Below are 12,769 nucleotides of genomic sequence, written 5' to 3' on the forward strand. Positions count from 1 at the left end.
GGAAATAGCTTTAAATTCTTCCTTAAATGTAATTTGATGCTTTATGTTGCTGTTTAAAGTCAAGTCTGTTTACTTATGGATTTAGAGTTGTAAGGTTTTTCTTTTTCTACGTTTTTAAGGCTCCACAGTTTTTAATGTCATCAGAGGAGTTTTGGAGGTGATAATTGGTGTGGGAACTGGATCTGTTCTTGGATTTTTCATTCAGTACTTTCCAAGCAGTGACCAGGTAAAAGAAATAATCTGTGGGAAAATCATGCTCTAAAATGTCATTGGAAAAACATTCTGGATCACTTCCTTCAAAGCTGGTGTGAAGGACGTGACTTAGGAAACAGTCCTCCATTTTCAAACTGCTTATCTAACAGTGCTGCCCGTGAGATTTATGAAGAGGACTAAATGTATAAGATTGCAATGCATTCCTAAAAGCTTTTACTTTAATTTGTATTCTGTACATTTCAAATTTCACTGTAAAGCAAATAATATCAATTCCAAAAAGATAGAATTTTTAATTTTAAAAATTAATTTATTTTTTATCTTATTGCTACTTATTTTTATTTATCATTCATAATATTCAACTAAATAAAGATATAAAATGGCTATTTGAGCTCCTTTTTTTAGTATCAAAATACCTGAGATTCCAATACTACCAAATAGATAGACCTTATTGTTTCATTACAATATAGTCCAATATTTCTGACGAAGGAAATCAAAGTTTTTTTTTTACTGTTCCCAATGGTTTCTTAATGAGAAACAAATATTTTGTTTCTCTCTTTTACCCTCCCAATTTCCTTAAGATAGATAAACATAAAAATCTTTTTCTCTGTAAGAATTGGCATCTTGAAGATTTCACAGCATTTTGAACAAGATTAGAAACTTCATTAAAATGGGACTTTAAGTAATGAAGTTAATATTTCTACTTTCAGTATGTTGATTTGAATTTTCATAAAACTCCAAGTAAAATTGTCTTGTAAAAGGCAATTGTAAAAAAATCTCATAAAAGATTTTCGACTCCATAAAAGAAAATAACAGGATTTTTCTAATTATACCACAAAATTAAGAGGAAAATGTACCTAAAATGATATGGTAAGGTCAATAAAGTGCTGCTGTGTTCAGTATGGCAGCCACTAACTCCATCTGGCTGTGGCAGATTAGAGCATTTCTATAGACCAGGGGTCCCCAAACTTTTTACACAGGGGACCAGTTCACTGTCCCTCAGACCGTTGGAGGGCCGCACTATAAAAAAACTATGAACCAATCCCTATGCACACTGTACATACCTTATTTTAAAGTAAAAAAACAAAACGGGAACAAATACAATATTTAAAATAAAGAACAAGTAAATTTAAATCAACAAACTGACCAGTATTTCAATGGGAACTATGGGTCTGCTTTTGGCTAATGAGATGGTCAATGTCTGGTTTCATATTTGTCACTGCTAGCCGTAACAAGTGATATGACGCACTTCCGGAGCCGTGATGCGTGCTTCCCGCTCACTGGAAGTACTGTATGTGAGCAACGCAGCGCTGCCACGTACAGTGATCCAAGAGCACAGGATGCATGACCACCAATGAAGGAGGTGCCCCTTCTGGAAGTGTGGCGGGGCTGGATAAATGGCCTCAGGGGGCCACATGGGGCCCGCAGGCCGTAGTTTGGGGACCCCTGCTGTAGACAGTGCGGACAGGATATTCCCATCATCATCCTGTTGGGAAGCACTGATCCAGTGCGATCCACAAAATAACTCATGATGAAAATACTATTCATACAACCATTTTACTGATAAGGAAATCAAAGCTTAGGAAGAAGGACTTGAGCAAGGTCACATAGCTAGAATGCAGTAGAACTAGGCATGAACTTGGTTTTCACCACCAGTGCCGACATGCCTCCCAGTCAGACATTCTTAGAGACCTGCCTGCCTTCCGAAGTTATCAAGAAATTTTAAGGACTGAACAGCATAAAGTAAAGAAAAGAGGTACACGTTTCTTAGACTTTAAAAATCAAGAACGAAAAAACTACTCAGCCTTTAGCCTCTTACAGTTTCTTGATATTTAAGGATTTGGAAAGAAAAACCAAGACAGCATCACACTAACGAGTACACTAAAGAGAGCCTAAAAATAACAGAGATATCATATTATTATTCTTCACAAAAAGCCTGTGATGAGACAACTTTCAGGGAGGAGGGAACAAAGCAGGAGAGGCTTAGTAACATGCCCACATACACCAATGTTGTAAAGAGCTAGAATTTTAACCCGGGTCTGTCTGGCTCCAAAGTCCATGGTGCATTGTTCTACTATTCCATTCAGCCCTGTGGGATTCTGCATTATAACTACAAAAGAAGCTAAGTCTTATTCTTGTAAGAGGAATCCATATTTGTACATGTGCCATCTCTCCTCCTGTTAAGGAAAGTAAAGGAAATGTTGTGTCAAGCATGTAAGTGCACAGAAATAGACATTGTATTTTTCTACTAAGTCCTGGAGATGGAAAAATGAATAATTAAAAATAAGTTGTGTAAAATAATTGAGCTAATCAACCTTTTTATTATTCTCAAGAGCAACCTTGCGTGGAAAAGAGCGTTCCTCGTCTTGGGGCTGTCTGTGCTAGCGGTGTTCAGCAGCATGCGTCTGGGTTACCCCGGGTCAGGAGGACTGTGCACGCTGGTCATGGCTTTCCTTGCAGGCCTCAAATGGATCAACAAAAAGGTGAATTTTATTTGAACTTCTTCTCATAACTATTTTCTGATGAGGCTAATTGTTTTCTTTTCCAGATACTTCCCTAACATCAGAATAATAAAACTATTCTATCATAAAAGCTCTTTTCTATGCACATACAAATGCATGACCAATGCACATTCTTTTTTCCCCTCACATACCCCTCATAATTTGATGTCTTTACATAAACTATATCACAGTCATACTTTCCTGATGTTTCCCTTTTCCTTTGCCAGAGTATCGCATTGTATAGCTGTACTGTGCTTTATTAAACCACTTTCCTACTCACAGACATGTGGATTGTTTCCTGTTTTGTTTTTTGGGTTTTTTTGCTAAACTAAAAATCCTTCAATAAAATATACTAATATAGCCTGACCAGGATAGAGCATCAGACTGGGACACGGAGGACCCAGGTTTGAAACCCCAAGGTTGTCGGCTTGAGCACGGGCTTACCAGCTTGAGAGCAGGGTCACTGGCTTGAGCATGGGATCATGGACATGACCCCATGGTCACTGGCTTGAGCCCAAAGGTCACTGGCTTGAGACCCAAGGTCACTGGCTTGAGCCCAAGGTCACTGGCTTGAGCAAGGGGTCACTCGCTCTGCTGCAGCCCCCTGGTCAAGGCACGTGAGAGAGCAATTAAGGAGACTAAGGAGCTGCAACAGAGAATCAATGCTTGTCATCTCTCTGCCTTCCTGTCTCTCTGTCCCTCTGTCTCTCTCTCTGTCTCACAAAAAATAAATTAATTAAAAATATACTTATATATACCTTCATTTATAAACTCTAAGACACTATCAAGTTAAAGAATAATGAAAAAGAATGTTGCCAATTAAAAACTATGACATGACATCCTAGTTTCAGAAATGGTTAAATGTAAGAAAATATGGGATCTTAAAATCAACAAAATATAGCAGCATGTCTTTGAGTTTATTGATAGGAAAAAAATTCTAGAAACAGGGTTGCCTAAGAGGATACAGTAACACTTTAAAAAAATTTTAAATTACAGTTTACATTCTATGTTATTTTGTATTAGTTTCAGATGTACAGCATGATGCTTAAACAATTATATACTTTACAAAGTGTTTCCCCCAATATTTCAAGTACCGACCTGGCACTGTACATACTGTAGTTATTACAACATTATTGACTATTACTTTGACAGTATCAATTTGCCTTCTTTATTTATATATATATATATATATATATATATATATATATATATATATATATATATATATATAGTGAGAGGAGGGGAGGCAGAGAGACACTCATGCATGCACCCTGACCAGGATCCACCCAGCAAGCCCACTAAGAGGCGATGCTCTGCCCATCTGGGGCATTGCTCTGCTGCAACCAGAGCCATTATTTAGCACCTGAGGCAGAGGCCATGGAGCCACCCCTCAGTGCCCTGGGCCAACTTGTTCCAATCGAGCCATGGCTGCAGGAGGAGAAGAGAGAGAAGTGAGAGGAGGAATGTGGAGAAGCAGATGGACGCTTCTCCTATGTGCCCTGACTGGGAATTGAACCCATGACATCCACACACTGGGCCAACGCTCTACCACTGAGCAAACCTGCCAGGGCCCAATTTGCCTTTTTAAAAAGCTGTACCATACTGATAGCTAAAAAGTGGTATCTTGTTTTCTGTTTCTTTGGTTAGCAGTAAAATTGAATACTTTTTCATATATTTAGCCACTTGTATTTTTTTTCATTTTCCTTTATAGGTCTTTGGTCCATTTTCTTCTGAAATTTAATGCATTGATTTTTGATCTGTAAGAACCTACATACACATAGACACAGACATATATATTAGCCCTTTGTGCTTTTTTGTTATGTTCTTTTCTAATACACAACTACCTTACGTTTTGTATGCTCTATTGGTCTATTATAACCTTTCCTCAGTAGTTTTTTTTTTTTTCTTAAAAATCCCCTTACCAGTAAAAACTTACAGATGTTATTTCATTTATTTTTTTACAATAACCTTGGCAATTATATATTCAACCCATTTTACAGATGAGGATATGAAAGCTTAGAGATATTAGACAGATCGCTGAAGGTCATAAAGCTAGTAAATGGCATAGGCAGGAGAACACACCTTTTGATTACAGAGGGTCCCTCACTCACAGTGGTCAACTTAGGATTTTTCCACTTTATGATGGTACTCAAGCAATTTTGATCTTTTCCCAGGCTAGTGATTTGTGGGAAGGTACCGGATACTCTCGTGATGTTGGGCAGTGGCCCGAGCCTCAGCTCCCAGTCAGCCACATGATCACAAGAGTAAATGGTACTCTACAGTGTACTGTGCTGCCAGAGGTTTTTGGATATTGTGGGTTATGTTTTTGCATATCATCATATCTACAAAATACTCATCTGTGTCTCCTGCTTCTGGTAAGAAGAAGAGAAAGATAGTTGTTCTTGAGAAGAAACTCAAGATAATGGTTTAACTGTAGGATAATAAGTGTCCTGAGCACATTTAAGATAGGCTAAGCTGTGATGTTGGGTATGTTAGGTATAGAAAATGTATTTTCAACTTTGATGGGTTTATCAGGGTTTATAATCACATCATAAATCGAGGAGTATCTGTTTATCAGAATGGTTTTCTAAAGAAGGGAAGGAGAGCGAATCTTAATTGAATCAATATGCGGCAGGCACTCTGCATACCTTTTGTGTTTTAGTACTCAGGGAAGTTCCTACTTCTGGAGAAACCAGTCCAATGAGTCCAGATTTTGGACTTCTCTCCCTTGGTCTGTAGTATAGCATAAGGCCAAGAGCTCTGATTGCATAGGCTAATCTCAGCTTTACGGTTTCCTGGCTGTATTATTACATATAGGTAATCTGACTTCTCAATCCTCAATTTCCATATCTCTAAAGTAGGGATGGGGGAGGGGGGAGGAAAGGGTAAAGAGGAAATAAATGCTGTTGGATGGAGACATGACTCGGGGTGGTGAACACACAATACAATGTACAGATGATGTGTTATAGAATTCTACACCTGAAACCTATATAATTTTATTAATTAATGTCCCAGAAAATTTAATTTTTAAAAAATTTAATAAAGTAGGGAGGGATATTAGCAAAAACTTCTAGAGTGGAGGATTAAGTAATATAATCTCTATAAAGCAAAGTGCTTAGTCATAGAATGTGCTCAGTAAATAATACCCCATATTATTTTTATAACTATTTGCAGAGCAGCAAAACATAGTAAAAAGAATATAAAATTTTAAATGTGGTGATTGAGATTCCAATCCCAATTCTACTACTCTCTAGCTGTAAAGACCCAAAAAAGTCACCTAGCTTCTCTAATACTCAGGTTTCTCAATGGTAAAATGAAGAAAATAATATCTAAAGAATTGTTGTGACTATTATGTGGGAAAATAGAAACAAAACACTTGTAAACTCAACAGTACTATAACAATAGTATTTAGTTATATTTTAAAAAGCTAATTTATATTTATAAAATTTTGTTTGTGCCTGTCGTTTTATGACATTGTTTCATACTTTTCTGCCTGATTTTCCATAAAATTATTAATCTTGCTGATTGTTGTATTCAAATACACTCACCTTTTTAGAGACTCTTTTATGTATTATTTTTTATGTTTTTCAATCCAGTGCTGCTTCTGATGACCTTCATAGTCATTTTTTTCCTGACATAATTTGGATCTTCTGAATCTTGAAATCATTTTTTTTCTTTAAGTGAGAGGAGAGGAGATAGAAAGACAGACCCCTGCATGCACCCCCACCAGGGATCTACCTGGCAACCCCTATCTGGGACCAATGCTGGAATCAATCAAGCTATCCTCAGTTCCTGAGGCAAATGCTTGGACCAACCAAGCTATTCTCAGCACCCAGGGCTAATGTGCTCAAACCAATCGAGCCATGGCTGCAGGAGGGGAAGAGAGAGATAGAGAGGAAGGAGAGGGGGAAGAGTGGAGAAGCAGATGGGCGCTTCTCCTGTGTGCCCTGGCTGGGAATCGAACCCAGGACCCCACATGCCAGGCCAACGCTCAACCACTGAGCCAACTGGCCAGGGTGAGACTATTTTCTTTATAAACAAATTCACTTTAGTTTTGAAGTTATGAAAAGCCACAGGAAAATACATTGGCAGAACTAGTCATTGTCATTAAATGATGAAGGATATTGTGTGTTATCTAATATAAACCTCTTGTTTTACAGATGAGAAAGATGAGGCACTGAAGGGCCAGTGGAGTACAGTTAGTGGGTAACAGGATTTGAACCTAAGTTATTACCTGATTCCTTATGATGTAAAAGCACAGCTTTTTGCATGATATAGGAATGTAACAACCTATATTGCATGATATATAAATAAATCAACCAAGTCCTTCACATATACTCTATCTTTGAACATTTATGAGCCAAGAGGAAATAGAATTTTACCCTAATAAAACATCAGAAATAATAAAACAAAGAAAACAGAAAAACTTTGTAAACCTCCTTTGTCAAACTGCTTAGCACTCTAATGTGGAAGTACAGATCCTTAAAGATCTATAAATATAAAAATGTCATCCAAAAATATAAATTCTTATTAGTTGATTGAAAATATTCATTAAATGTAAAGTTTTTGACACCATAATGCAGTGGTCCCCAACCTTTTTTGAGCCACGGACTGGTTTAATGTCAGATAATATTTTCACTGACCGGCCTTTAGGGTGGGACGGATAAATGTATCACATGACCGAGACAAGCGTCAAGAGTGAGTCTTAGACGGATGTAACAGAGGGAATCTGGTCATTTTTAAAAAATAAAACATCATTCAGACTTAAATATAAATAAAATAGAAATAATTAAGTTATTTATTCTTTCTTTGCGGACTGGTACCAAATGGCCTACGGACCAGTACTGGTCCACGGCCTGGGGGTTGGGGACCACTGCCATAATGGGTACTGATAAATTGCCTTCCCAAGAAAAGCATTATTAATTTGCTCTCCTGCCAAATTAATTTTATCAATTTTATTAATTTTACCTTACAAATCTTACAAATACTTGACATTATTAAAACTTAATGTATTTTCTAATGTGATTGCCCCCCAAAAATATATGGTATGTCATTTTAATTTGTATTTCTTTGGTTACTGAGTTTTAACATACTTTTTTTCTTTTTTTGGCCACTTGTGTATTTTCTGTGAAATACTTGTACATATATACTGCCCATTTTTCTGTTAGGTTCTATCTTTTTCCTAGTGACTTGATATTGCTCCTTATTCTGTTATATGTAGTGCAGATATTTCTTCCAGCTTGTCATCTTTTTATTTTTTATGTATTTACTTATGTATTTATTTATTAATTCTTTGCACAAGCATTATATTACTATAGTCAATTGTGTCAATATTTTCCCAAAATTTTTGCATTATGTGTTATAAAGTTAGTAGTTGGGTCTGATCAGGAAAGAGAAATGACATAGTAACTAGATTAAGGAAAGTTTATTATTAACCAGATATTATCTTGTAAGATGTAAAGAGACCCCTAAAGAATATAGGAATAGCAGTTATAAACCCCAAGGGCTCAGCTAGAGCATCCCCCACCACCACCCAACCCTATCCCGCCCCTCCTCACCCCACCCCTCCCTACCCCACCCCACCCCACATACATCTGCCCCCAGAGCTGAGAATTCGGGCCTTGTTTAGAACTTTGGTTCACTTGATGGCAGGGAAGTCAGAGTGGTGCTGTGCTTGCAGAATTTGCTGGAAGTCAACCCTTCAAATTTCCAAGAAGTCTACATGGGACACTATATTGCCCGAGGGAGTTGGCTATGAGACCACCCCAGGAATAGACGGGGAAAGCTACTGGCCATTGGGTGCTGCTGGCCACTACGCACGAGGATCCTGGCACTGGAGGAGCCACTGAAACCAGGAAGGAGAGCACCTATCTTCGGCAATATCTCTTCAGCGCCCTCTACTGACAAAATTTATTACGGTGCTAGTTAGCAAAGGAAAATATTTCTAGGAAAATATTTCTAAAGAGCTGGGAGTCATTTTTTGCAAAGCAATAGTGAAAGGAGTCAAGGGGCAATAAATTAATAACTGGAACCTGGATTTTATTTTTGTGTATAATTTGAAACCTTATATTTTTATAAAGATAAAATAAAATTGGAAACAAATATCCATCAATAAAGAAATGATTGAATGAACTATGGCACTTCCATACCATAGATTCCTATACAGCAATAATGAGGTGTATGTCAGGATAAATTTACTAATATGAAAATATCTTTAAATCAAATTTTTAAAATGAACATAAAATTTTAAACTGTGAAATAAAACTAAGTATTACAATATGTGCACACACACAAATATGTATTCAGATAAGAATATAATTAAGATCCATTTGCAAAGCAAATATAAAACATTTTATAAAATAACTGTGTTAGAAATACCTTTATGCAATATTTTTGCCCTATTGTAGCTAACCTCTTAATTTATAGATGTCACAGAAATTAAGCCTATCTCAGCTCAAATTGACTCAAATTTCAAATTAGTAAAACTCTTAGACCTTGTAATTTTACATAATAAAAAATCTATGTATATGTTTCTGTGTATGTTTCTTTTAGGCAGACGTTGAAAAAATTATTGCAGTTGTCTGGGACATCTTTCAGCCCCTTCTCTTTGGACTGATTGGAGCAGAGGTATCTATTGCATCTCTCAGACCAGAAACTGTAGGTAAGGATTTCAAAGTACTTTGGCTAAAATCAACTCTTTTTTTATATTCAGTTAAAATATCTTTAGTAGTTATATGTTCAATGGTTCCCATTCTCACATTATATAAAAGTTTAATAATGATCTAATCTTTTAGAGTACTTGGTCAGAAAATAATGTTTGGCAGTCTAAGACAGTAAATTTTCTATTTTGTTAAATTTTATTTAGACAACTAATTTTAACAGGGTAACATTGATCAACTAGAGTACATAGATTTATAGAAAACATCTTCAGATCATTGTGACATTTGATTATGTTGTATACCCATCACCCAAAGTCAAATTGTCCTTTGTCACCTTTAAATTGGTTTTCTTTATGCTCCTCCCCTCCCCCACCCCCTTCTTTTCCTCCCTACTCCTCCCCCTAGTAACCACTGCACTCTTATCTATGTCCATGAGTCTCAATTTTGTGTCCCAGCTATGTATGGAATCATACAGTTCTTAGTTTTTCTGATTTACTTATTTCACTCAGTATAATGTTATCAAGGTCCATCCATGTTGTCGTAAATGATCCTATGTCATCATTTTTATGGCTGAGTAGTATTTCATAGTATATATGTACCACATCTTCTTTATCCAATCTTCTATTGAAGGGCTTTTTGGTTGTTTCCATGTCTTGGCCACTGTGAACAATGCTGCAATGAACATGGGGCTACATGTGTCTTTACATACCAATGTTTTTGAGTTTGGGGGGTATATACCCAGTAGAGGGATTGCTGGGTCATATGGTAGTTCTATTTTAATTTTTTGAGGAACCACCATACTTTCTTCCATGGTTGTACTATACATTCCCACCAACAGTGGATGAGGGTTCCTTTTTCTCCATAGCCTCTCCAACACTTATTATTACCTGTCTTGTTGATAATAGCTAATCTAACAGGTGTGAGGTGGTATCTCATTGTAGTTTTGATTTGCATTTCTCTTAATAGCTAGTGAAGATGAGCATCTTTTCATATATCTGTTGGTCATTTGTATTTCTTCTTGGGAGAAGTGTCTGTTCATGTCCTCTTCTCATTTTTTTTATTGGACTGTTTGCTTGTTTGTTGTTGAGTTTTATGAGTTCTTTGTATATTTTGGATATTAGGCCCTTATCTGAGCTGTTGTTTGAAAATATCATCTCCCATTTAGTTGGCTCTTTGTTTTGTTGTCAGTTTCTCTTGCTGTGCAGAAGCTTCTTAGTCTGATGTAGTCCCATTCATTTATCTTTGCCTTTACTTCCCTTGGCTTTGGAGTCAAATTCATAAAATGTTCTTTATGGCCAAGGTCCATGAGTTTAATACCTATGTTTTCTTCTGTGTAATTTATTGTTTCAGATCTTATATTTAGGTCTTTGATCCATTTTGAATTAACTTGGAACAAGGGGACAAACTGTAGTCCAGTTTCATTCTTTTGCATGTGGCTCTCCAGTTTTCCCAGCACCATTTATTAAGAGGCTTTCTTTTCTTCATTGTGTGTTTTTGGCTCCTTTATCAAAGATTATTTGACCATATACATGTAGTTTTATTTCTGGGCTCTCTATTCTGTTCCATTGGTCTGTGTGTCTGTTTTTCTGGCAATACCATGCTGTTTTGATTAGTGTGACTCTGTACTATAATTTGAAGTCAGGTATTGTAATGCCCCCAGTTTTGTCTTTTTTCCTTAGGATTACTTTGGCTATTCAGGGGTTTTTATAGTTCCATATAAACCTGATGGTTTTTTGTTCCATTTCTTTTTAAAATGACATTGGAATTTTGATGGGAATTCCATTAAATTTGTATATTGCTTTGGGTAATATGGTCATTTTAACCATATTTAGTCTTCCTATCCAAAAACAAGAAATATTTTTCCATTTCATTGAATCTTTTTCAATTTCCTTTAACAATGCCTTGTAGTTTTCATTATATAGGTTCTTTACATTCTTAGTTATGTTTATTCTTAGGTATTTTCATTTTTTTGTTGCAATTGTAAAAGGGATTATTTTTTTGAGTTCATTTTCTTTTTTTTTAACATTTAATTTTTTCTTTTATTAATTTTTAGAGAGGAGAGAGAGTGAGAGAGAGAGAGAGAGAGAGAGAGAGAGAGAGAAGGGGGAGGGAGGAGCAGGAAGCATCAACTCCCATATGTGCCTTGACCAGGCAAGCCCAGGGTTTTGAACCGGCGACCTAGGCGTTCCAGGTCTACGCTTTATCCACTGTGCCACCACAGGTCAGGCCTGAGTTCATTTTCTGAAGTTTCATTGTTAGCATATAAGAAAGCAATAGACTTCTGTATATTAATTTTGTATCCTGCGACCTTACTATATTGGTTTATTATTTTTAATAGTCTTTCTGTGGAGTCTTTGGGGTTTTCTATGTACAGGATCATATATCATCAGCAAAAAGTGAAACCTTTACTTTTTCTTTCCCAGTATGAATGCTTTTATTTCTTTCTCTTGTCTGATTGCTCTGGCTCGAACTTCCAGCACTATGTGAATAGGAATGGAGAGAGTGGACAGCCTTGTCTTGTTCCTGATTTTAGAGGAAAAGTTTTCAGTTTTTTTGCCATTTAATATGATGTTAGCTAATGGTTTGTCATAAATGGCCTTTATTATGTTGAGATATTTTCCTTCTATACCCATTTTGTTGAATGTTTTAAACATAAAATGATGTATTTTATCAAATGCCTTTTCTGTATCTATTGATAGGATCATGTGGTTTTTGTTCTTTGTTTTGTTGATATGGTGTATTACGTTAATTGTTTTACGTATGTTGAACCATCCTTGTGATTCAGGGATGAATCCCACTTGATCATGGTGAATTATTTTTTTAATGTGTTGTTGTATTCAATTTGCTAGTATTTAGTTTAGGATTTTTGCATCTGTATTCATTAGAGATATTGCTCTGTAATTTTATTTTTTTGTGTTGTCCTTGCCAGGTTTTGGTATGAGGGTTATGTTGGCCTCATAAAATATGTTTGGAAGTATTGCTTCTTCATAAATTTCCCATTTTTAATATTGTTCCTCGTAAATAAAACTAACATGGCTTACTACTATCAAAAAATGTAGGCTTTGCCTGGCCAGGTGTTTGCACAGTGGATAGAGAGTTGGCCTGGGATGCTGGCGACCCAGGTTTGAAACCCCAAGGTTGCCAGCTTGAGCACTGGGCTGCTGGCTTGAGTGTAGGATCATAGACATGACCCCATGGTCACTGGCTTGAACCCAAGTCACTGGCTTGAGCAAGGGATCACTGGCTCAGCTGGAGCCCCCACCCCCACCCCAGTCAAGGCACATATGAGAAAGCAATCAATGAACAACAATGAGTTGGTGTTTCTCATCTCTCTTCCTTCCTTTCTGTATGTCCCTCTCTCTCCCTTTCTCAAAAAAATAAATAAATAAATACAGGCCT

General features: G+C 36.5%; 1 protein-coding gene across 3 annotated transcripts in view; it reads left to right on the forward strand.

Annotated features, from left to right (window-relative positions):
* Window positions 1-12,769, forward strand: part of SLC9B2 (solute carrier family 9 member B2) — a 59,748-nt gene that overhangs the window by 34,832 nt on the left and 12,147 nt on the right. For all 3 annotated transcript variants that reach the window (XM_066280642.1, XM_066280640.1, XM_066280641.1), the window contains 3 exons: window positions 120-226; window positions 2,544-2,693; window positions 9,264-9,372. In XM_066280642.1, coding sequence (XP_066136739.1) covers window positions 120-226; window positions 2,544-2,693; window positions 9,264-9,372 — 366 coding nt within the window. The remainder of the gene's footprint in view (window positions 1-119; window positions 227-2,543; window positions 2,694-9,263; window positions 9,373-12,769) is intronic.

Source organism: Saccopteryx bilineata, chromosome 5, assembly GCF_036850765.1.
Source record: "Saccopteryx bilineata isolate mSacBil1 chromosome 5, mSacBil1_pri_phased_curated, whole genome shotgun sequence".
Lineage (NCBI taxonomy): Eukaryota > Metazoa > Chordata > Mammalia > Chiroptera > Emballonuridae > Saccopteryx > Saccopteryx bilineata.